Raw genomic sequence first — 23,209 nt, 5'->3', positions numbered from 1 at the left:
TCAGTGTATCAACTTCGAATAATATAGAGAAGTGTATATATATACAAAAAGCTTTAAAAGATGTATACAATAAGAAAAATAATATTAGAATCTTAGGGAAAAACAATGGGCCGAACTGAAAAGGGCCTACAAAGAGCTTGTGTATATATATATATATATAATGGAGACATAATGCCTATATTTTAATCTTCTTTTGTTTTGTCAATGGCTATATTTTATAATGGCATCCTGCAAATAATGTAATTTTTGTCGTGTATTATATAAATGTGATTTTATTTTTAAGTAAGGAATTTATAGTAGATGGACTGCAGAGAATAGGGAGGTACGGCAAGAAAAGCTAGATTCTTCCCTATCTCTGTTGTCTACCTACACTACATTTCTCATTATTTTCATAAAACAAAATACATTTGTGATTATTTATCCTCTCTAATGATTTAATTTCCCATTTAAAACATTGATCATCACCGCGGGGATAGCTCAGTTGGGAGAGCGTCAGACTGAAGATCTGAAGGTCGCGTGTTCGATCCACGCTCACCGCACATTTTGTCTTCTAGTTTTTATTTCAAAATATTATTCTAATTGGGCCTTCAGGCCTTAAAATACCTTTATTTGTACCTTTTTTCCAAGCTTGGGAAGCCCATTGGGCCTTTATTTTATAATTTTATACTAATTGGGCTATGAGGCCTAAAATAGATCTGTTTTTACCTTTCCCATTTTCAAGCTTTTGAAGCCCATTGAGCCCAAAGTAGATTCACTTAAACAAATTACAATCGACTCGAACTAGTGAAGTTCAAACAAAGTTTTGTTCTGTTACAGAGACGCAGCAAAAACCATGACGGACGACGACCGCCGCCGCAACTGGAAGCTTAACGTCGGAGAGTACATCGGCGACGTGGCTTCCCTATGTTTCCTGAACCTTCCTCCTCATGTTTCCTCGATTCCTTACCTTCTCGCTGGTGGGCGCTCCCTGCAATTTTCGTCTTCGAATCGAACTCTCTCTCGGATTGTTTTTGTTCCCTCCTGATTCTGGGGTTTTAATTCTATTAATGTTGTGTTTAAAATAGGTTCCGGCTCTCAGATTCTGATATACGATTTGAGTTCTGGGGAATTGATTCGCTCGTTTCAAGTGTTCGAGGGGGTTCGCGTCCACGGTACCACCTGTAGCAGCAGCTTTCTCCGTGAGGCGGATCGATATACTTATAAGCTCGTCATCTTCGGAGAGAAAAGAGTGAATGTTTTTGCCTTGACGCTTGAATATGCTTCGAGCTCTGGAAAAACCGACGTGAATTTGAGCTTGCTTGATTCTTTGGCGAGGCTTAGCAACTGGGTTTTAGATGTTTGTTTCTTGCAGGTTGAAATTTATGTTTCTATGTTTGGCCATTGGTCCTCTTCTTCTTAATGTTCTTTCTGTGTGTGTATGTTGTGTTTTTTTTAATGGGTGGATTGATTTTTTTTAAATAGGACTCTGTTGGCTCATTCGAGGAAGAACGTGAGCTTCTAGCAATTGGTTGTAGTGATAATTCTATCTGCGTTTGGGATTTTAAAGAAACACGGATGTTTCTCGAAGTTCAATCGCCCGGTTTGTTGTTCTGTCCTGTGGCTCAAGGATTATGAATTACTCGAATTAGGGTTTCGGATTCGACTGAATATTTGATGCTGAACTACTTTTTGAATTGCAGATAGGAGCCTACTATATTCTATGCGATTATGGGGCGACAGTATTCAAAAACTCCGCATAGCATCTGGTACTATTTATAATGAGGTAGCTGATCTTTTTCTTGTTTAATCACTGTGGATGCTTCATTTAGTTTCTGTCATCCTCTGGCTAAATCATTGGACAATGTAAGAGAAAATCCAGTTATGGTGATTGATGTTTCTTTTCTTGCACTCTTTTTCTTGTTACTTAGAAAAAAAAAGCATTTCTAAAGCCGAATCTTTGACGTAAGGTACCAATGTAGCCAAATCTTTTGATGTCTGGCAGATTATTGTTTGGAGGCCAGTTCTGCTTGATGATGATAGGGTTGACCATCAGCATTACGGCGCTGTACGTATGCTTAGGCTTACAGGACATGAGGGTTCAATATTTCGCATCGTTTGGTCGTTGGATGGGTCAAAACTAGTCTCTGTCTCTGATGATCGTAGGTGAACGTTCTTTGTATTTTTCAACATAAATACTTAATTTTTATCCAATCTCAGTTCACTTTGCTGATCTGTCTAATGTAATTGTTTAATTTTTTTTTACTTATAGTGCAAGGATATGGGAAGTTGATTCTGTGCAAAATCATGCTGATAATTGGCAGGAGGTTGTTGGCCCTGTGCTTTTTGGTCACAGTGCTAGGGTCTGGGACTGCTGCATCACTGATTCTGTAAGCTTCTGGCCTATCTTGGTGTTATTAGTTATGTTTGAGTTGAGACATGATGCATTATTTGCTCTGGTATTTCCATGTTCTGTTTCAGCTGGTCATCACTGCTGGCGAGGATTGTACATGTCGTGTCTGGGGCTTGGATGGTAAACAACTAGAGATTGTCAAGGAACATATGTAAGTGGTGAGATGGTGTTTTGTCTATCACACTATTCACTTGGTGATTTTGTGGTGGAATAAGACTGATGATTTTTTATAATATGTTTACCATTCAGTGGAAGGGGCATATGGAGATGTCTCTATGATCCTAGCTCATCACTTCTTGTTACTGCTGGATTTGACTCCGCCGTCAAAGTACATCAATTGCATAATTGTGGTTCTGGAACCTTTTTGGGCAATACAGGAGCGAGATCATCCCCTGAAAAAATGGAGTCTCTTTCGGTTTGCCTCCCAAATTCAACACAACATACTGGGCTCATGGACAGGTTCGGTGTCTGCTTCTTTAACTTTTCCCTTACATAAATTATGAAGTAGAGTTTCCTTTGTGTATATTGTTTGTCCATGAATTCATTTTGGTTGGGAATTAAAGACACGGAATTATGTCAGCTATCTGAAGTAATGATTGAAAGACCAGAGGCAATATAAATCTTTTAACTCGGATACATTTTCCTTCCAGAGTCTTTCTTTTTCTTTAAGAAAAAGAAAGCCAGGATACTTTAACTTCTCTTCCATGCAGTTGGTATATTTATCTTCTTGTGATATAAGTGGAAACACGGATGATGCTTTCCTTGCAGCAAAAGTGAGTATGTACGCTGCTTGCGCTTCACACAGAACGATACCATGTATGTTGCTACAAACCATGGTTTCTTGTTCCATGCAAAGCTATTGACATCTGGAAATGTAAAGTGGGCCAAATTAGTTCGCATTCCCAAAGAGGGGCCTATTATCTGCATGGATGTGATGCGTGGAAGAGAGATGCACAAATCTTGTGAATTAGATGATTGGGTTGTTCTTGGAGATGGAAAAGGATACATGACAATTGTTCGAGTTGTTGATGATACGTATGACCCTGTTGTGGGCTTGAGGCAAAGTTGGAAAGCTGGCCCTGAGAGACAGCTCCTTGGCACCTTCTGGTGCAACTCGTTAGGATTTAGGTAATACTTTGTCGTATTTGGATCTTTTACTTCCTTTAAGGCATGTCTCCTGGAAAATTATGCATCATTATATTAGTTCCTGCACACGCCTGAGCTAATGTATGAAGTTGCTCAACAAACAGAAGTTTACGGTTTCTTATGATCTTTCAGCCAGAACTATTCTCCATCCTGTGGGCCCATTGTAAATATGTCCGAAATAATAACCAATTGTGAGGCGTTTGTCTACAAATTCGATCTCGGAAATATGAGATCAGATTTTTGACAAACTTACTGTGGGTGAAAATGCCATGCTACTCGCCTCACAATTGGTAATTATTTCGGACATATTTACAATGGGCCCACAGGATGGAGCCATGTTCATTTTATGAGTTTAAAGTTTGTAATCTCTTTCTTTCAGGTATGTATTTTCGTCCAATCCAAGAGGACAACTGATGCTTTGGAAATTAACTTGTCCTTTAGCATCTGATTCTTCCGATGCTTCTGGGACCTCTGATATCTCTCTTTTGGCTGAATTCTCCTCTTCGTTTGGAATGCGAATAATGTGTCTGAATGCATCTGTTGAGGATGAGGTAAATGATTGTTTCAATAATTCCTTGTTTTCATTTCTGTCTTTATCATTTACTCCACCGGACTTATGGCATTATTGATTGATCCACCTGATCAACTAAGAATCTATCTTGGAACGCAAAGATTGGTCTACTCATGCATCTCTGGGTAAAAATCAGGATGTAAATTGTTTCCCGTCATCATTTTAGACGTTGAGAGTAACTTTTTAGATTGAAAAGGTTTACTAAGTCTCTTTTCTTTTCCTACCTGATATCATAATTTGGCTGGTTTAAATACTCCTCTGTTTTTTACAGGTGCTTGTGTGTGGAGATATACGTGGCAATATCTCACTCTTCCCTCTGCCAAAAAGCATGCTATCTAACTCATCTGTTTCTCCGGAATTGAAGATATCTCCAACAAATTATTTTAAAGGTGCCCATGGGATTTCAACTGTTTCCAGTCTTTCAGTTGCAAGACTTACTTACAACAAAGTGGAAATCTGCTCGGTATGAGTGAACTCTGTATGTTTACGATCTTATGTTCTCCTTGAGTTTGGTAACTAGGAAGAAAAATCACAAAATACTTATCAACTTTTTTCTTGTCGCATTGACAAGGACTTTTTGCGCTCATCTTTGTTTTCTAAATTTTTGCTGTCAGACTGGAGGAGACGGCTGCATATGCTATTTCGAGTATGATAAAGAGAGGCAAGCTTTGGAGTTCATGGGTCTGAAGCAAGTGAAAGAGTTGAGTTTAGTTCAATCTATCTGTCAAAATTTGAGCTTGGCAAATGACCAGCCAAATCATGAATATGCGGCCGGGTTTGCATCAACAGACTTCCTAGTGTGGAACATAACTAACGAAACAAAGGTACATCTTTGCCTTCTCTTTGTATTAGCTATTTGTACAAACCTTATTTATGCAATGTTGCTGACAACAGGTGGCACAAATCTCATGTGGTGGATGGCGCCGTCCCCATTCCTTTTATTTAGGGGATATCCCTGAGATGAACAACTGCTTTGGATATGTTAAGGTGTATCTTTGAGTCTCTGTTGAAGTCTCTGTTTATCGATACTTGTTCTTTAGCTAATTTTCAACCCCACCACTATTTCTTTTTCATAGGATGATGTCATTCATATCCATAGACAATGGGTTGGAAAACAAGACAGCAAAGTATATCCTCAGAATTTGCGCATGCAATTTCATGGAAGAGAGATACATTCCGTATGTTTCATCTCTAGGGATACAAAAGCAGGATTAGAGGCTGAAGAATGGAGATCGTCTAATCGATCTAGTTGGATTGCAACTGGGTGTGAAGATGGAACTGTGAGATTGACTAGGTAGAATCATTATCTGATGAACACTGATTTTGAATTTTTTTCATTTAAACATCTAAAAGTAAAAGGGTTGACTCAGGTTTGCTTCGGACGTTGAAAATTGGTCAGCATCAGAGCTATTAGGGGAACATGTTGGTGGCTCAGCTGTGAGGTCGGTTTGCTGCGTATCAAAAACTCACAGAAGTGCTTTGGACCTTACTAGTCTAGCTGGCAGAGGTGGAGAAGACTCTCCAGATGAAGATAATGGAAGTCCTTGCTTACTAATTTCTGTTGGAGCTAAGCGTGTCTTAACTTCGTGGCTCCTAAGAAATGGTAGAAGTAATAAAAGGGAAGAATCTTCTGTACATGAAAATGGACACAGTACTGCTTCATTGGAATCGTCACCAGTGACGTTCCAGTGGCTTGCTACGGACATGCCCCGAAAAAGTTCTCATCCTTGTGGAAGAAGTGAGACACCTGGGAAAGTTCCGGGTGTTGGTGGCAAAGATGTCCTGAATTCAGGGTCCAATTCTCATCAAGTCAGAGAAAAATATGAAGATGACTGGAGATATATGGCAGTTACTGCGTTTCTTGTAAAATGTGCTGGTTCCAGGTCAAGTAGTAAGATTTTGCTTGTTTTGTGTGCTCATCTATAATTAGTTTGTTGATGTTAAAATCTTGTCTGTTCATCCTTTCAGGCCAACTATCTGTTTTGTTGTTGTGGCTTGCTCAGATGCCACCCTCACATTACGAGCACTTGTTTTACCACATAGACTATGGTACTCAAGAAGCATTTTCTGTGTTTTGATGAATTGGATCCTTTTGATTCTATGTTCATTTGTAATCTTCTCTTCTTCGTGCGTTTTCAGGTTTGATGTTGCATCTTTGGCTCCTTTAACATCACCGGTCCTGTCACTACAACATGCTGTTGTTCCTCTTTGCCTCCTTCCTGAAGGTTCAGTGACACAATTAACTTCTCATTTGTGCTAAACTAAATTTTATATCGGTTTTAGTAGATGTGGTTGAAAATAAGAAATTAATAAGAAATTTCGGAAGAATTTATGAAAATCTTTCTAAATCTTTCAGCCACAAATCTTTTGAGCATCTTAAATATAACCACTCCTGTGAGTTTGTTTCATTGTTTGGCTTTTTTTATTGCATTGGTAATAAAATCTGACAGGTGATGGTCCAGCTAGTAATGTGTATCTTGTCATCAGTGGCGCCACTGATGGAAGCATAGCCTTCTGGGATGTGACTAAAAACGTTGAAGCTTTTGTAAAGCAAGTATCAAGCCTCCATATTGAGAAGTTCATTGATTGTCAGAAACGGCCACAAACAGGAAGAGGAAGCCAAGGTGGTCGGAAGTGGAAGTTTTCGGGCCCAAACATGTCTAAACAAGGACAAGACAACAATTTGGTTGGCGAAACTTCCCTAGAAGATTCAGCAGTGCATTCTGAACTCACAAATGGTGTTCCTCACGAGAGTGACGTAAGTAAAAACGGTGATTCTCCACCCGAGACAAGCAAAGTAGAACCCTCACATGTTGTCAGGAGAGCTCACCAATCAGGGGTTAATTGCCTACACGTTTCTTGCTCACGGAGCTCCCAAAGTCATGGAAACTGTTTTTCATTCGATGTGATTAGCGGAGGCGATGACCAAGCACTTCATTATCTCTCTTTCGACATCTTTGACTCAGGCAAGAAATCAGAAACCATGATGCATACTGGTCAGAACCAAATCTGCAGTTACAGACTCAGGCTCATAGACCATGGAGTAATGACCTCGGCTCACAGCTCTGCCGTGAAAGGTACATATATATTGGGAAAAAAAAACTCTCCAAGCCCTTTCCATTTCAAGGAACAACCAGAAGTCCCCCTAGTGTGGACTTCGTATATCTTCCTTCATATTCTCCATTGAAATCTGTTGGGGAAATCTTAGTTCTATCCCCATTTTTACAGTAATCCCTCCATGAGAAACTGAACCTGGTTTTTACACATAATAGGTGTGTGGATGGATGGAAACTGGGTATTCTCTACAGGTCTTGATCAACGCATAAGATGTTGGCATATCGATGAAGATGGTAAACTAACAGAGCGTGCCCATGTTATCATCAGTGTCCCCGAGCCAGAAGCGCTGGATGCTAGAACTTGTGGCGAGTAAGTTGCAAGCTTCAAACTCTGGACTTTTACAATCCAAAAAGACCTTTCCTTTGATTTTGCTTCTTGCACGCCTAAGTTTCTTGCTTTAATCTCTCCTGCAGAAACCGATATCAGATCGCCGTTGCTGGACGTGGGATGCAAACCGTTGAATTCTCATCGTAACAGCCCGGTTGAGATCCATTTTGAGGTACAACCTGTTCTAAACCGAAGTAATTGCTTCCACAGTTCTGAATTTTGTCCCAAAATGCCCATTGTACGTTTGGATTGTAGCTTTCCTGTGGTCCAACCGGAATCGAGATGATTACTATGTACCAGCGAGAATGACATGGGAACAACAAACCCTCAATACCATATTGATACCAAACCGACCTTGATTTCTGGTTTGACTAAACCGAGTTGCTGGTTGAGCTCGGTTAGGAGCTGATTGCATTGGTGGGCGCTCCCTGAAATTTCATTTCTGTCGGTGGTGCCACATTAAATTTTGGTGGGGTAGATCTCTGGTCCCTTTTGTTGTGAACGTGACGTTATTTCTGAAACCCATGTGGACCCCGCATGAGCGCAAACCGGAGCTGTGTTCACGGCATCATGTGTCATGTAATAAAAGATGTGGTAATTTATTATTAACTCCACCGACTAGATATTTTGATTTTGTTTAAGGGTGGAATTAATCGTGCATGGGTTTTGCATAGGGGTGTCAAAACGAGCCCGGCTCGTGAGCTGGCTCGTGGCTCGCCAGAAAACGAGCGATCTGAGCCGTAATTTTTTCAGGTCGTTAAAAAACGAGCCTAACGAGCCAGAGCTCATTGAACACGTGTTCAATGAGTCTGGCTCGGCGAGCTGGCGAGCTGCTCAACGAGCTGGTATTTTTTTTAAAAATAAATTAAATTTATATAAAAAAACTCTAATATAATTTTATATTAATTTTTTTCATATTATTTATATGATATTATAAATATACTAATTATTATGATGGTGATAATTGAAAATATTAAATGATATAGGTGTTTTAATAAAATTTTATGTATTTATTTAAATTTATAATTATATTTAAAATAAATATAAATAAAAAATATTATATATCCTTGGCTCAACGAGCCGGCTCGTTCAGATCGGAAAATTGGCGAGCGATCTGAGCCGAGGTTTTTCTGGTTCGTTAGAAAACGAGCCTAACGAGCCGAGTCCAAAACGATCCGAGCCAAATGAGCCGAGCCCAAAATGATCTGAGCTGGCTCGTTTGACACCCCTAGTTTTGCATGCCAAATAAGATCCTTGACCTACCTACTTTCATGTTTAGAATTTTCTCCACTTGGACTTTTACTGATTAGCACTCCCGTTTGACCGGAAAATTTTTAAAAAAAAAATTTAAAAATGATTTGAAAAAAAAAATAAGAAGTTGCTGAAATTGACCGGAGAGAATCGATCCGACGAGTCCAATTCCAATCTTATCGACATGCTATAAAAACACTTGAAATTGTTCAAAATAATTTACCAATAATATAAAATTATTCTTACAAAATAAAAAAAATCGGAGCCAAAAACAAACGCACTACCGACTACCGAGGAGAGCATCTACGACATATTCCCGCCGATAAGCCGAGCCGAGCCAGATAGCTCGCGTGGGAAACCGGCAACTCCCGGTCATATCTTAATTTCATCTCATGAAAAAGAATCTACTGTACTCTGTGCGCGGGGATACCCTTATTAATTAGAATTTAATCCTACAATACCAAATACTATTTTAATGTATTTGGCTTAGTTATTGGTTAGTTAATTTATACAAGTTGCAGGCTCCCAAAAGGACAATATATACTGATTGTTTTTTTAATCAGTAACCATAATTATTTAACCATTAACAACCGAAAATGATTAAATTTACATCAATAAAAGAAATATAAACTCATGTATGCAAGGTGCATGTTTAGCTCTTTAGAGGAGATTAAGAAAGGAATAATGATAATAATCAGTCCTTGCAGGTTTACCTGTCACATAAACAAGTGGAAACCCTTCACCAACCTCAAGACAAATCTAATCCGTTCAATTCATCATCCAACGGCTATTGTTTCATCTCAACAACAACACCATTAATCCTATATATATATATTCACCTACCAAGAGCATCAAGGTTTATGTTTCCACCTTTATGAACATTTTCCACTTAATTATTTGGGTGTGATCTCTCCATATAATACATAACAATTTAAATAATAATAATTGTAATCATAATTTTATATGCCATTAATGATCTATGTAAGAGTATATGCCCGAAGACAAAACTTATAGACTTTGCATTGCAGTAACTTTGTATATATTATTACTATGTGAATAAATGAAGGGGTTTCGATTTTCTATTCCTTAGTCGCATTTAAAACAAGGTAATTTTTTTTCCTACTTGCATAACTTAATCGAATAATATATTAAGTGCTAAAAACAAATACTATAATTGAATAAATTAGAGCTCTTAAAAATTTTGAAGATAAAAGTGTACAAATCAAAGTGTAGAAATTATTATAAACAAATTAAAGTTGATAATGCATCCGAATAATGACAGAGAAAAGTAAATAAATTTTTCTTCAGGCCACCAAAACAGTGAGTGCAGGCAGACTGGTTGAACCGGTGACCAGTAAACAGTGCGGTTGAGCTCTATAAATAGTACGGCCTCCATTGCCACAAATCGCACCGAGTCGTTCCTTGTGTTTTGAGGCAAAGCGAGGGAGATCTGCTTCGTGTCTAGATCTGAACGACGATTCTCAAAATCCTCACTTCAGGTATCTCTCTCTTTCTTCTTATTCTTGTTCGTCCCCTTTTCTCTCTCGATTTATTTTCTTCGGTATGAGGGATTTATCATTTTGACGATTTGAGTTGATTTAAGGGTTGTCCCTGTTGAATCTGCCGTGAAATGAGAATTTGTGTGTTATCCCATTGGATTTGATCTTCCTCGGGGAGTTTTCGCTTTTTTTCCCTAATCGAATCCGCGAGTAATGATACTTTCCTTCGTACTCCTGTTCTGCTGCAATGGCTTCTGATGTTACTCCTGTCGATCCGATGCGAAATGATTTTTGATGTTTTTTCCCTTAGATTTGATGATTTCGGGTATGTTATGTGGTATTTCCAGGCTGAATCTGCGAATAAACTACAATATTGATGTTCGTTGATAGATATAAAGCCTTAAGTCAGTTGAATTGGAATTTGCTTATGGATCTGCGTGGTTTGAGTTCTGTAAAGGCTCTTTCTTTCTTCAAATGATCTGATTTATGAATTCCGACCATTTCCTGATATCTTTTTCGCGGTTCTGTATCGGACTTATGTTTTTGCTAAGATCCGGGTTTTAGTCACCGGACAACTACAATTCAGATCTATGTACTTTGGATGGTGTTCGAGTTTGTTGTTTCCAGATCTGCAATAGTTCCGTCTTGATAAACTATTACACGGCAGGTTCTGAGTATTGAAGAACTAAATACATGAACGTTAGATCTCTTCCTGCTCAAGTGGTTTCATCACTGTTATGGGACCAGATCTTGGTTAAATGTAACGGGATCCAACTTCTTATACATAAATACCCATGACTGAGTTGCAGACAAAGTGAATCATCTAATGAGATAAGATGCGGTGGTGTTGTTCTGATTCTTTCGAATCTGATCTGGAATCTTTCTAGCTTTATGTCAGTTGAGTGGAATTAAATGATTCTTCTTTTGTCCCTGGCTCTTTAGGACATTAGGGGCGTGGTTCCACGAAGATTCTTTCTACTGTCATTGCCTCATTCATGATTGCAAGTGTAATATAATAAATGGCTGAATCGGTTTTACTTCTGTTCTTGTAGCTTGTAAGAAAATGGAGACCTTCCTATTCACATCTGAGTCTGTGAACGAGGGACACCCCGACAAGCTGTGCGACCAGATCTCCGATGCAGTTCTCGATGCCTGCCTTGAGCAGGACCCAGACAGCAAGGTTGCTTGCGAGACATGCACCAAGACCAACATGGTCATGGTCTTCGGTGAGATCACCACCAAGGCCAAGGTCGACTATGAGAAGATCGTACGTGATACCTGCCGCTCGATTGGGTTCATCTCTGACGACGTCGGTCTTGATGCGGACAACTGCAAAGTCCTTGTCAACATTGAGCAGCAGAGCCCTGATATTGCCCAGGGTGTTCACGGCCACTTCACGAAGCGCCCGGAAGACATTGGAGCCGGTGACCAAGGCCACATGTTTGGTTATGCCACCGACGAGACACCTGAGTTCATGCCTCTGAGCCATGTCCTAGCAACCAAGCTCGGTGCCTGCCTCACCGAGGTCAGAAAGAACGGGACTTGCCCATGGCTACGTCCCGATGGAAAGACCCAGGTCACTGTCGAGTACTACAACGAGAACGGCGCCATGGTCCCGGTTCGTGTTCACACCGTCCTCATCTCGACCCAGCATGATGAGACTGTGACAAACGACGAAATCGCCCGTGACCTAAAGGAGCACGTCATCAAGCCCATCATCCCTGAGAAGTACCTGGACGAGAAGACCATCTTCCACCTGAACCCATCAGGCCGGTTCGTGATCGGTGGACCCCACGGGGACGCAGGTCTCACTGGACGTAAGATCATCATCGACACCTACGGTGGGTGGGGAGCCCACGGAGGCGGTGCCTTCTCAGGCAAGGACCCGACCAAGGTGGACAGGAGTGGGGCCTACATCGTGAGGCAAGCGGCCAAGAGCATAGTGGCAAACGGGCTGGCTCGTAGGGCCATCGTCCAGGTGTCGTACGCAATTGGAGTGCCCGAGCCATTGTCGGTGTTTGTGGACACCTACGGGACGGGGAAAATACCGGACAAGGAGATTCTGAAGATAGTGAAGGAGAACTTCGACTTCAGACCGGGAATGATGACGATCAACCTGGACTTGAAGAGAGGAGGTAATGGCCGGTTCTTGAAGACGGCGGCGTACGGTCACTTCGGACGGGACGACCCCGACTTCACCTGGGAGATCGTCAAGCCTCTCAAGTTTGACAACCCTCAAGCCTAATCTAATCCCCCACTCTCTCTCTGCCACCGAGTGAACAATAATCAAATTTTCTTCTTTTGTTCTGTTTTCTGTTGTGTCACTTGAAAGATGGAATTATGTTTTGCCCTTTAGTACTTGTGTTTTTTTGGTTTTTGTTGTACTTTTGCTGCTCTTAGCCTTAAAAGCAAATAATACTTTGTTAAGACATTTATTTGGCTTAGCGAAAGAACACTTGATGAATCATACCAACTTGTACACAACACATAGAGATTTTCCACGTGCACCCAAACTATCTTGGTTTTTCATTTTCATTTTCACCTTTAATTATAAAAAAAAATTATGTTATTATGTTTCAAGCTCAATTTTCATTATTAGATTTCGTTTCATTTTTCAACTTTTAAGGTTGTAGCTTAAGATTTTTTTTTTTTCAACTCTCCCCACCGGCTGTGAGATGAAACGTGAATCTCTACCAAATTAAAGTGGTCGATGGAACATCCGACGAATGATGTTGGAACACAAAGACAGAAGGGGCCCTCTTGATTAATGGATAAACCACCAGCTCCCCCTTTTTCATTATAATATATAATCTTCTTCAATCAACCTGCGTGAGCTCTGTCAAAAAACTTATACCCGTTATATACATCAAGAATTGAATTTCCAATAATAAAAAGGAAGAAAAAACTTTACATTTATATTATAATCAAAAGGAGGAGCCTTTTCCTTGAGCTTCAAAGCAGTGATCGGGGTCGTGAAAGATTGGCAACGCATTCAATAGAAGCAATTTCCATCTTCTCTTCTCCTTTCTTTATTGCAAATCCTCCCTACATATATTACGTTTCTTGTGTTTCTAATATCCCATCAAATCAGTAATATCTTCAATTTCCAAAATTAAAAAAAAAAAGATTTTGAGGGAAAGAAAACGATTCATAAATTACTCTCCAACAGATCAGGTAACGTGATCTTCCCCAAATTGTTGGGATCAAGCTTCTCGAACTGGTTAACGACCTGGTTTATATCTTTATTTGTGATCTTTCCCATCTCCTTGAGCTTCATGATCACATACTCCGACTTACTGCCACAAAAACAAATCTAGGATCAATTTTAAATCCAAACTAGAAACCAAAAGGGACGAAACAGAAGAATGGTTCTTCTCTGGGGATTGTTAGAGAGAAGATATACAGACAGAAATGCAAGAACCTCTAGCCTTGGGTTTGACTTGACATTACTCTTTAGAAAAATGTGACCTCACTTGACTATAATAATTTAATCCCCAAGAGGGTTTCTTGCAAGATATTGCACAACCCAATCAATTAGTCAATGCAGCAAGCAAAGCTGTATTATTGAAATTCATGGCCACACGTATGCATGACTATACCCTGAATAGGTTTTTTTTATATTATATGAGTTGCTTAACTAAGAACGGAAGAAGTCTCCGGTGACACAGTTTTCAATTCATATAGCCTTTGAATCTGAACATCAAAACTAAAGATTTAGGGGCTTAAGTAAGCGGATTAGATCCTATTATCCCACTGATAAGCACTCAACAGACAATCAAGACAGAAGCAATTGTGGCAAAGATCATGAACAGAATAAAACGATCATGAGGCCGTTGTTCATTCACATCAACCAAACCAAACAGAGATCCAATCAAAAAACTCCATGGCTTGTGATAAAGACTTGGACTTTGATATTACCTGATGAAACGGTGCTCGTATGTATCAGCAGTGAGCAGATCATCAACTGTAATGTCTCTATGCAACGCCAATTTCACGGCTTTCCGGTGCCGGCGATCGATCCTTGCCTCTGCCAGGTACAGAAACGCACGCGCCACCGCGAGGGTTGAAACGAGCAGCCAAACCGCCGCGAAGAGCCTCCCTTCCAACGTCTTGAAAGCCCTGTCCCCATACCCGACCGTCGTCACCGACATGACCGACAAGTAGATCGAATCCACCCAATCCAGACTCTCCACGAAGAACAGAACCAGAGATCCCACTCCGATGCACAACACGACCACGCACAACGCTAAACCCACCTTCAACCTTATCCGCATCCGACCTTTCTCCACATCCACTATGTAGTCTCTCGCCGAGAACTTGTCCCGATTTCTCGACGAACCCATCTGGATTCCGGTCAGGATCATGCTCTCCTGAAGGTCCAACACGTAGTTCACAACCCCACTGAGGAGAATATCCAGGAACCCGAAGCCGAACAAGACGAAGACGACGGCGAAGATCTTAGTCGCCGGAGTCAACGGCGCGATGTCCCCGTAGCCGATCGTGCACATGGTGACGATGCAGAAATAGAGCGCGTCGACGACGGGATGGGTCTCGACGCCGGAGTAATGATCGCGGTTGAAGGAATAGATAGCTACTCCGAGGGTTAAATAGACAGCCAGCAAGATCATCGCTTGTTTGATGATCGATTTGGAGACGGGCGATGGTTTTTTGACTTCCGTAGTCTTGGGTTGGAGGTCCTTGATGATAACCATAGCCGGAGCAGTCCGGCACCGGTGAAGAGGCCTCGGCTTCACGAAGAACGGAGCTCCGCCATGGGACTCCGGGTCAGTCCCGGATTGGTCATCGAGTTCTTCGTGAATACGGTCTTGGTGTAGAGAAATCTCCGGCAAGAAGATGGGAGTGGAGACGGAGTGAGGGATTGTGGCGGCGGAGGAATTCGCCGGAATGGGGGCGAGGTGGAAACGCGGTTGGGAAACGAGGAGAGGCTCATTTTCCATTCAAGAAATCAAGAGAATGGATTTCGGCAGCCTCAGAACTCAAAATCAAAAAGAGAGAGAAGCGCTTTAGCTTTTGAGATTTTTTTTTCTCGTTTTGTACATTGGTTGGTGGGGTATATATGCGTGTGTGTGTACAATTTCAGATAAAATAAAGATGACCCTTTGCTTATATCATCAATGAGATTGACTCTTCGTGTGAGCATAAAGGCGAACCAACATTTCCATCATTATGGGAGCATGATCCAATTCAATTCTACTCACCAATCAAGATCATCTTCTAATTCCTGAAATTAACTTTAAAAATTACTGCTACAAATCTTTGATTTTTTTTCTTTAAATGACTAGAAAGTGCAACATTATCATCCACAGTCAAGGAAGTACAAATTTTCCATGTTCCTATCTCATTGTTATGGAAGTTGGGGGTACCATAATTAATACACTCTAATAACATTTCAATAATCGTGGATTGGATACCATCCATGGCATGGGGGCTAAGAAAACATTAATACATGAATAAACTTATTCTTTTATTGTTTGGCGAGGAGATGCTAGTGCTAACGTTAAAATAAGATGTGGGGTTCTTAGCTTGGAATGTTGTCTTTTCCCCTCTTGCAGTTGATGTACTCATCTCTCTCTTTGGATGTACATGTACATGTTCCTCTTCTTAGAGATGAGGCTATTTTGCCGATTAGACTTATATATATATATATATATATATAGTAGAATTTATAAAGATCGATGTGGATATACATATAATGAAAGAAATTGGGTGTTTTTAATTTGTGTGATTTTGTTTTTTTTATGAAAGAAAATATAAACAAGAAAGAAAGTCAGAGAAAATAAAAAAACAGAAGGGGGCAAATGGTATAAGCCCATAAAGAATGGCCCAAACTAGGAGCCCATAAATGGCATAAGCCCATAAATAATGGTTCGTGTATAGAATGCGTGGAAACCCAAGTCCATATCAGAAATCCGAAAGGGTCCCACCAAAAACAAACAAACAAACATACATGCACATATCAATATATACACGCACATACATATGCAGCTTTCTGTTGTTGTTTTTTTCTTGTCGGTTGCCTGATTTAGAACCCTAGAGTTTCTGCTTGATCATGTGGTTTTCAGTCGAAATTCGTGATCCGTGACAGAAAATTCCACCAGCAATTGTGGTGGGACCGTTGTCTGATGGATTCAATTCAAGGATCTCAGCAGATATTGAAAGGTTTCTGAAACTACTTATGTCGGACATTTCAATCGGAAAACACAGTTTTACACGAACATAGAATATGATAATATATCAACACAAGTTGGATTATCTAACACGAAAAAGAAGCTTTGAACATATAAAATAGTCCCTATTTATTATAAACGTACCTAGACAGGAAGCTGTTAACCTCGGCGGCCATGTCGTAGGCACCTTCCACACACCGGCCCAAGGCTACACCCGAGACGTAGTTGCCGCCCAGGAATATCCCGTCGAGCCCAGAAGACGCCAGAGAGGCTTTTGCTGCGTTTAAAATATCAAGATGACCGACCAGAAACTGGGGAATGGCCTGAGGCCACACCCTTACCCCCAGTACCAATGGGTCAGTTGAACTCGGCTTTATCAGCATCTTCCTCAGGTCTCGATCCACCGCTTCCACCAACTCACCTTCTGACTGTAAAGATGTGAACTTTTAAGTGATTGTCTTGTCTTAGAAACTTAATATGCATGGTTGTAGTTAATTTACCTTGGTTAAAATCCCAGGGTTCGTAGCGCCACCGATGTAGTTCAATAGCAAAACTCTGCCGGGTGGAGCTCGATTTGGAAACAGCGAAGAGCTGTATATAGTTCCTGCATGAATGGAAGGAACAACACAGTCATTTCAGCTCACCACTTTTATATAACTTTGCTCGTATTTGCAGAAGGAAGATTCACCAAGAGTTTCCACTCCTTGTGTGCGTGGATGCAACTGCCCAAACCCCTTAAGTTCACCGTCTATTAAGCATTCAGTTCGGATCGCCTCTTCTGGATATGAAACAGATACTGCTGCAACCGGCGGATAGTAAAATTTCGAGAGCGCATCTGCCGCGGAACCCTGACAAGAGAAAGGTAACACTTTCAAGAAGCAAATCAGCGTTGAGATCCCACATTAACCTAAATTGCTTTCTGTAACATGAATGTCAATGACAGGAGGAAGCTGCCCTCTAGCACTTTGCTTTGGTGCAAAACACTGCTTGGTAAACTATCCAGTGATAGGAAATCCAAAGTGTAGCACGAAAATGCATGAATATTTTGTCGAATTGATCGGCGCATCATAAATTAGTAAACCCAAAATGTGTCTACTTAAAATTGAAGGAAAAGTTTTTCCGGGCCATGAGTCGTGACTGTTGGATATTAGCTTCTATTGAGTTAAAAAAAAAAGGCAGAAGCTGGGTCACAGAACCAGACAGTGGGATAGAGAATATAAACTAGACGAGAATGGCGCGTACTTTGGAGATCACGAAAGCAACATGTGAATGTACCAAAAAAAAATTAATCAGAATGAGAAACATACCGAAAGAGGGCGTAACAAACTGCTTGCGACATGAGATGGCACTGTCATGACCACACTTTTGGTCTGTACGGAAACTAACCCTTCTGGAGTTTCGTAAGTTAAGATATATCCTCCACCATCCAAGTTAGAAATACCTGAAAGCTTCCAAGACAACTTAACTTTGCTACCCAACCTGCAAACCATGAAAAAATATGAAAAATTTTAGCAAGCGCTTGCCTATTCCACAGTGGAGAACATTTGACAGAGGGGGAAAAGGGTACCTTGCAGAGATTGCCTCGGGCAACATCTTGAGTCCCTTCCTGAAAGAACCAACTGTTTGACCCTTTGGCTTTGGTAGCCGTCTGCATTATCATGCCAGGTTCAGTCCATTAACAAGAGTACACAACAACAGAACCCACAGAAAGATACACTACTTACGGGTCTCGAGGTGTCTTGGGAGCTTTACTTCTCTCCTGAATTGCCTTAAAAGTACCACCAATTATGCTCCCACCATTCTGCTCCAGTTTCCAAACTTTCCCAAAAGCTGCTTTCATACTTAGTTTTGAAGGATCGCCCGCATAAACACCTGAATGTACAGAATTTGGAGCAGCCAGGGCATTTTAGAATAAGCAAAAAGAGGCCCTGTTGCGTTGCAAGACTGAAGTGTGAAAGACTGGAAGGCTAACTCTATAAATAACACTACCTGAACAAAATGGCTCAATCAGGCGCTCAAAAACCTCATCACCAAGATTACGCCGTACAAACTCTTCCACAGATTCCTCACGACCCTGTCACCTTTGTCAAACTCTAAGAACATGAGTAAATTTTCTCCACATCAACCAGAGTAATGGACAGGTGACAGTCGAAAAATTTAAGGTCTTATAGTGGTCAGAGTACAAACTGGAGGTGGCGGTCGAATGCCGATAGCACCAAGTCCAGCCCTAATTTTCCCTCCAATGCTCATCAAGTCAAAGAACGGCAAGTCAGTTGGCTTAGATGGAACCGGCCTCAATTTTCCATTCCACAAGACAAATCTTGGCGCATTAGGATCACCCAACACTAACTCATCCTTCAGCCCACTATCTACCTGCATTTACAGTACAACGTGAAGGCAAATCCATGAAACCAAACAAAAGCATCCTAGCAAGAACTCCTACACAAAACTACAAAACAGTAAATTTCAAGTTACAGCACATCCACATTCCAATACCATAGTTCTCCTGCAGAAATCACAAGTAAAACGGTACTTCCAAAATCAAACTAGTTGTGAAAAAAGAAATCGGTTCACATTGCTGGTGAACTCCATGCCCCAGCTTAAGTTCCTTATCCATTGATTCCAACTATAGCTAAAGATGTAATAGTAATCAGCAACAAGAACCGACCTAACTCTCTCAGAGAAAATCTCACAGACGAGAAATGAGGGATCAAGAACGCACCACCATAGTGAGCATAGGATCGGACGGCTGAAAACTGTTGGGGCCTTCTTCCCAGAGATAACCGCCCCCTTCTCGGGTGGTGATGTTGCCTCCAACGCGATCCTTGGCCTCCGTCACGATCACATTTGGAGCAACGTCAGGGTGTTTCGTCGCGAGAGCCTGCGCGATGCAGAGGCCGCTAATTCCACTGCCTACGATTACGCAATCGGCCGTAACGGCTATGTAAATGGGGATTAGAGTTGCCGTAACGGCTGGGGCTCCGCCGTCGATACTGGACGAGGCGATAGCCGGACCACCGGCGACCGAGCAACGGAGCTTCAAAGGCCTGTAGGCATGTGATCGCGGTTTAGGCTTGGGGAATGACGGAAGAAGAGACTGCGTCGCCGGCCGGAGGAGAGATAATTCCATGGCTTTCGCCGGCGATATAGAGAGAGATTCTCCGTTTGTCACGTTTTGCGTGCGAGCAATCTGATAGGTGAAGTTAAAACGACGACCAGATTGCGCTATCTAATGAGAAATATTCAGCTGCAAACGATCACACCATACCCCCCCCCCCCCCCGCGGTACGTATTGGGCCGCACGCATTGTTAAATGGGCCCAAATGCTATATATTTATGGACTGTGATTTAGAGAATATATTGGGCTTCTAGTTATCAATAACAAATGGGCCCAAATCTCATTTTTTTTTCTTTTTGGGAATTATATAATGCCGATATTTGGGAATGGATACAAAACAAAAGTCGCTGTCGTTTATGGGATAGGGACATGGAGTGGGTATGGTTTTGCGTCGTCGCTGGATCTGAACCACTGAATGAAAGTATCAGACAGATCAAACACCATGGCGTGTCCGTCACGAGGGTATCACGTGAACGACATGCTTTTTCCCCCTAACTTTTTGGATTTTGATTTTGATGTTTCTCTCCTTCAGCCCCCACATGCTCGGTGGAATAAGATAATGTCTCCCCCCAAGCATGCTTATTTTCAAGATATGGATAAGACCCGATATCTCCCTTTTTTATTTTATTTTTGAAGAAATATATCGGCTACCAATTTAATGGAAAATCATGGACCGTGTCGTACACGATCATATATATATATATATATATCCATTGACATTATCCGGACTGTTCAATAAGTCCACGTGGCATGGAATAACTGGCCACGGGATTCAGCTGACAACTATAAACCGAGTCAGGGCATAAATTCAAACCAGGTTCCATTTTGCACTAGTCACGCAAAAAATTTCCTGCATATATTATTATCATTTTCTTCAAGTCCATAACTTTCTCTCGGATCTTCCTCCATATTTCTCCGATCGATGTGAGTTCTCTGAATCCATCTACGTGTATGTTTTCTCGAATCTAAGTCTTCAGATTTTCTAGGTTTTCTCTCTCCCTTACTAGCTTTTCTTGGTGTATATACTAAAAACCCTAACTTGCAGGTTTGGTCAAGATTTCATGGCACTTCATGATCTGCAACTGTCTGAGATGATTAAACTCGGAAGCAACGAGAAAATGGCAGAAACCCCAAGTGACTGTTACAATTATAAGCAAGGAGGTCACATGAACGAGGACATGATGACGGTCTTGTGCGAGGAATTTCAGACAGATCCACAGATTGTTCCACAACTTGATGATTGTACCAATATGGTTTTCGATCAAGAAGTGGTTGCTGAGAGTTTACATCATGGATCGGCGATGATGGCGATGAAGGGACTTCATCAAGGGCATGAAGTTTCCATGAAAGCTGCAGAAGTTTTAGTTCCCGACCAGCATTCAGAAGCCGGTGGTGACTGTCGTCGTGCTCCTCCGAGGACGAAACACGACAACTCCAGACGCTGTACTTGCACTTCAAGTGATGTATGTGAATACATTTTATGTATATATATATACCCACACACACAGAGAGAACTAACACAAGTTTTCAGTTGTTTATGTTTTGTTAACCTAAAAGCGATTGTTAATTCAGGAGTCTGTAGATGACGAAGAATCATCAGACGGGTTTACGAGAGAGGTTCCTTGGGTGACAAGCAAAGGCTCCAAGAGAAAACGAATCATGGAAGCTCGCGATGATAAGGTAAGATTTTCACTCGAAGAGATTACTTAAGTTTTTCTCTCTCTCTCTCTTTACAGTTTCACTTTGTGTGGGCAGAAGAAGAGACGAAGAGCTGAAATAAATCAGAAGTTGCGTCTGTTACAGAATCTTATACCTAATTGTGACAAGGTTGGTGTACATATATATATATATATATAGAAACAGACATACAAATATACCGTATACGCAATATTTTAGGGCTTTTGTTTATGAGAAAGATAAAATAGAATATACATATTCCGTACATATAATACGGAATACTGTTGATCTAATCAACGGTTCCATACATATGGTTTCAGGTGGACAAAGCTTCAGCTCTTGATATGGCCATTGAATATACGAAGAACCTTCAGCTTCAATTGCAGGTACGTTAAAACCTATGCAAGGACTCAAAAGCTATACCTAATTATCAAGTATCCATACATATATATATATATATATATATATATATGCACATATACACACGTACGTATTGAACTGTTTTATGCAACATCATAACACAAATCATTTCAAATTGTTACAAATTTCACGGAGATGTTTCTAACGATCATTCAACGGGAAATATCACAGGTGATGTCAATGGGGATTAGAGTTTATAAGCCGCCGGTGATAAATATAAACGCATGTACGCATATTCCGTACTTCTCGCCAATGGCGATGTCATTTGGACACTGCAGCATTCCGGTGAACCCAGTGGCCGTACCGTTAATAACGCCGTTTAACTCTCCGTTATCTCCTCTCCTCCAGCAGTTGCCAAAGCAGGCTCTGCTCTCCCCGACAGCATCTACTTCTTTTCCGTCTCTTCTGGGTTTGGTTCCTTCGAGTTTCCATGAGTTTTATCCCACGTGTAATAAAGAACTCTATGACAGATTCAGATTTTTATGAAAATGGCCATCTTCGTACACAAAGATTTCACACCGATAAATCACGCTGCCATAATATTTTCGGATATTACATTAAAACTCGTGACAAGAAATATTGCGAACCGATCCAGTTTATATTTGGACCGTATATTGTAAAGTTTAAAATAGATGTAAAATAAATGTCGATACACTAATTGAGCCGGGCCCTGTTAGTGAGTTTGGGCTCATTTTCACTTCGGAGAAAAAAACGACGATAAGAAGAAAATAGGCCCAATGGGCTTTTTACATTGCATATCTTCAGTTTTTTTTTCTCACACATTAAATAGGCATATATATTATTTTCACAGGTGACAAAATATCCTTTAAAAACATTATTTTGGAAAAAAAATAATAATAAAAGAAAGAACTTTAACGTTTCGGTGAAAACTGTAGCCACAGTTTAGGGCACCAATATGTGATTATGTAGACTTGAAAGCGAATTGTATATATCATTATGTAAATATACTTTGGGAAAAAGCTTAGTGATCAAATTTCATATGATTCATGAATATTAATAATGAACACACTCTTGATTAAACCTTCATTTTTTCCCTTCTTTTGTGCTTCCTATAAAAGTCAGCTTTGCCATGATAATCTCTGTCTGGCATATATATTATTTTCACAGGTGACAAAATATCCTTTAAAAACATTATTTTGGAAAAAAAATAATAATAAAAGAAAGAACTTTAACGTTTCGGTGAAAACTGTAGCCACAGTTTAGGGCACCAATATGTGATTATGTAGACTTGAAAGCGAATTGTATATATCATTATGTAAATATACTTTGGGAAAAAGCTTAGTGATCAAATTTCATATGATTCATGAATATTAATAATGAACACACTCTTGATTAAACCTTCATTTTTTCCCTTCTTTTGTGCTTCCTATAAAAGTCAGCTTTGCCATGATAATCTCTGTCTCCCTATTATTATTATTATTATTATTATTATTATTATTATTATTATTATTATTATTATTATTATTATTATTATTATTATTATTA

General features: G+C 40.4%; 5 protein-coding genes and 1 non-coding gene across 12 annotated transcripts; 4 read left to right on the top strand and 2 right to left on the bottom strand.

Annotated features, from left to right (window-relative positions):
* Positions 1 to 466: 466 nt before the first annotated feature.
* Positions 467 to 539, top strand: TRNAF-GAA. The gene has a single exon. It is a non-coding gene; the product is annotated as a tRNA-Phe (tRNA).
* A 266-nt stretch (positions 540 to 805) lies between these two features.
* On the top strand, positions 806 to 8,461 carry LOC104825930 (WD repeat-containing protein 6). Of its 2 annotated transcripts, XM_019204201.1 has the most exons (21): positions 806 to 956; positions 1,065 to 1,351; positions 1,462 to 1,579; positions 1,680 to 1,762; positions 1,982 to 2,142; positions 2,249 to 2,366; positions 2,458 to 2,540; positions 2,639 to 2,848; positions 3,158 to 3,517; positions 3,915 to 4,086; positions 4,378 to 4,569; positions 4,721 to 4,930; positions 5,001 to 5,093; positions 5,183 to 5,400; positions 5,477 to 5,989; positions 6,075 to 6,155; positions 6,246 to 6,331; positions 6,557 to 7,183; positions 7,379 to 7,532; positions 7,637 to 7,722; positions 7,806 to 8,461. In XM_019204201.1, the coding sequence occupies exons 1-20, from the start codon at positions 833 to 835 to the stop codon at positions 7,695 to 7,697; spliced, it is 3,951 nt and encodes a 1,316-aa protein (XP_019059746.1). In that variant the 5' UTR covers positions 806 to 832; the 3' UTR covers positions 7,698 to 7,722; positions 7,806 to 8,461. The 2 variants fall into 2 exon arrangements, with proteins under 2 accessions (XP_019059746.1, XP_019059747.1); XM_019204202.1 differs by lacking the exons at positions 806 to 956; positions 1,065 to 1,351; positions 1,462 to 1,579 and having other exon boundaries at positions 1,699 to 1,745; positions 7,806 to 8,459.
* Positions 8,462 to 10,191: 1,730 nt separating this feature from the next.
* On the top strand, positions 10,192 to 12,735 carry LOC104825929 (S-adenosylmethionine synthase). Its single transcript, XM_010558373.1, has 2 exons — positions 10,192 to 10,300; positions 11,353 to 12,735. The coding sequence occupies exon 2, from the start codon at positions 11,364 to 11,366 to the stop codon at positions 12,543 to 12,545; it is 1,182 nt and encodes a 393-aa protein (XP_010556675.1). The 5' UTR covers positions 10,192 to 10,300; positions 11,353 to 11,363; the 3' UTR covers positions 12,546 to 12,735.
* A 297-nt stretch (positions 12,736 to 13,032) lies between these two features.
* LOC104825928 (two-pore potassium channel 5-like) lies at positions 13,033 to 15,373 on the bottom strand. 3 transcript variants are annotated; one of them, XR_773674.2, is made up of 4 exons: positions 14,219 to 15,373; positions 13,460 to 13,596; positions 13,212 to 13,345; positions 13,033 to 13,136 (listed from the first exon to the last, which is right to left on the bottom strand). XR_773674.2 is itself a non-coding variant. In XM_010558372.2 (3 exons), exons 1-3 carry the CDS (start codon positions 15,256 to 15,258, stop codon positions 13,293 to 13,295), a joined length of 1,230 nt encoding a protein of 409 aa, XP_010556674.1. In that variant the 5' UTR covers positions 15,259 to 15,373; the 3' UTR covers positions 13,033 to 13,292. The 3 variants fall into 3 exon arrangements, 1 of the variants encoding a protein (XP_010556674.1); XR_773675.2 differs by having other exon boundaries at positions 13,033 to 13,125; XM_010558372.2 differs by having other exon boundaries at positions 13,033 to 13,345.
* Positions 15,374 to 16,448: 1,075 nt separating this feature from the next.
* On the bottom strand, positions 16,449 to 19,690 carry LOC104825927 (protoporphyrinogen oxidase 1, chloroplastic). 2 transcript variants are annotated; one of them, XM_010558371.2, is made up of 10 exons: positions 19,464 to 19,690; positions 19,211 to 19,430; positions 18,676 to 18,861; positions 18,478 to 18,562; positions 18,213 to 18,360; positions 18,056 to 18,136; positions 17,796 to 17,967; positions 17,177 to 17,336; positions 16,989 to 17,092; positions 16,449 to 16,916 (listed from the first exon to the last, which is right to left on the bottom strand). In XM_010558371.2, exons 1-10 carry the CDS (start codon positions 19,616 to 19,618, stop codon positions 16,614 to 16,616), a joined length of 1,614 nt encoding a protein of 537 aa, XP_010556673.1. In that variant the 5' UTR covers positions 19,619 to 19,690; the 3' UTR covers positions 16,449 to 16,613. The 2 variants fall into 2 exon arrangements, with proteins under 2 accessions (XP_010556673.1, XP_010556672.1); XM_010558370.1 differs by having other exon boundaries at positions 19,211 to 19,684.
* Positions 19,691 to 20,419: 729 nt separating this feature from the next.
* Positions 20,420 to 22,206, top strand: LOC104825926 (transcription factor HFR1-like). Of its 3 annotated transcripts, none has more exons than XM_010558368.1 (6): positions 20,420 to 20,530; positions 20,652 to 21,069; positions 21,179 to 21,286; positions 21,365 to 21,433; positions 21,604 to 21,669; positions 21,875 to 22,206. In XM_010558368.1, coding segments are annotated over exons 1-6 (978 nt in total). In that variant the 5' UTR covers positions 20,420 to 20,528; the 3' UTR covers positions 22,190 to 22,206. The 3 variants fall into 3 exon arrangements, with proteins under 3 accessions (XP_010556670.1, XP_010556669.1, XP_010556671.1); XM_010558367.1 differs by having other exon boundaries at positions 21,362 to 21,433; XM_010558369.1 differs by having other exon boundaries at positions 20,427 to 20,555; positions 21,362 to 21,433.
* Positions 22,207 to 23,209: the final 1,003 nt, after the last annotated feature.

This window comes from Tarenaya hassleriana, unplaced genomic scaffold (genome assembly GCF_000463585.1).
Source record: "Tarenaya hassleriana unplaced genomic scaffold, ASM46358v1 Cleome5, whole genome shotgun sequence".
In the NCBI taxonomy this organism is placed as follows: Eukaryota; Viridiplantae; Streptophyta; class Magnoliopsida; order Brassicales; family Cleomaceae; genus Tarenaya; species Tarenaya hassleriana.
Note: the sequence above shows the minus strand (reverse complement) of the source record. Positions and strands in the feature narration are given on the sequence as shown.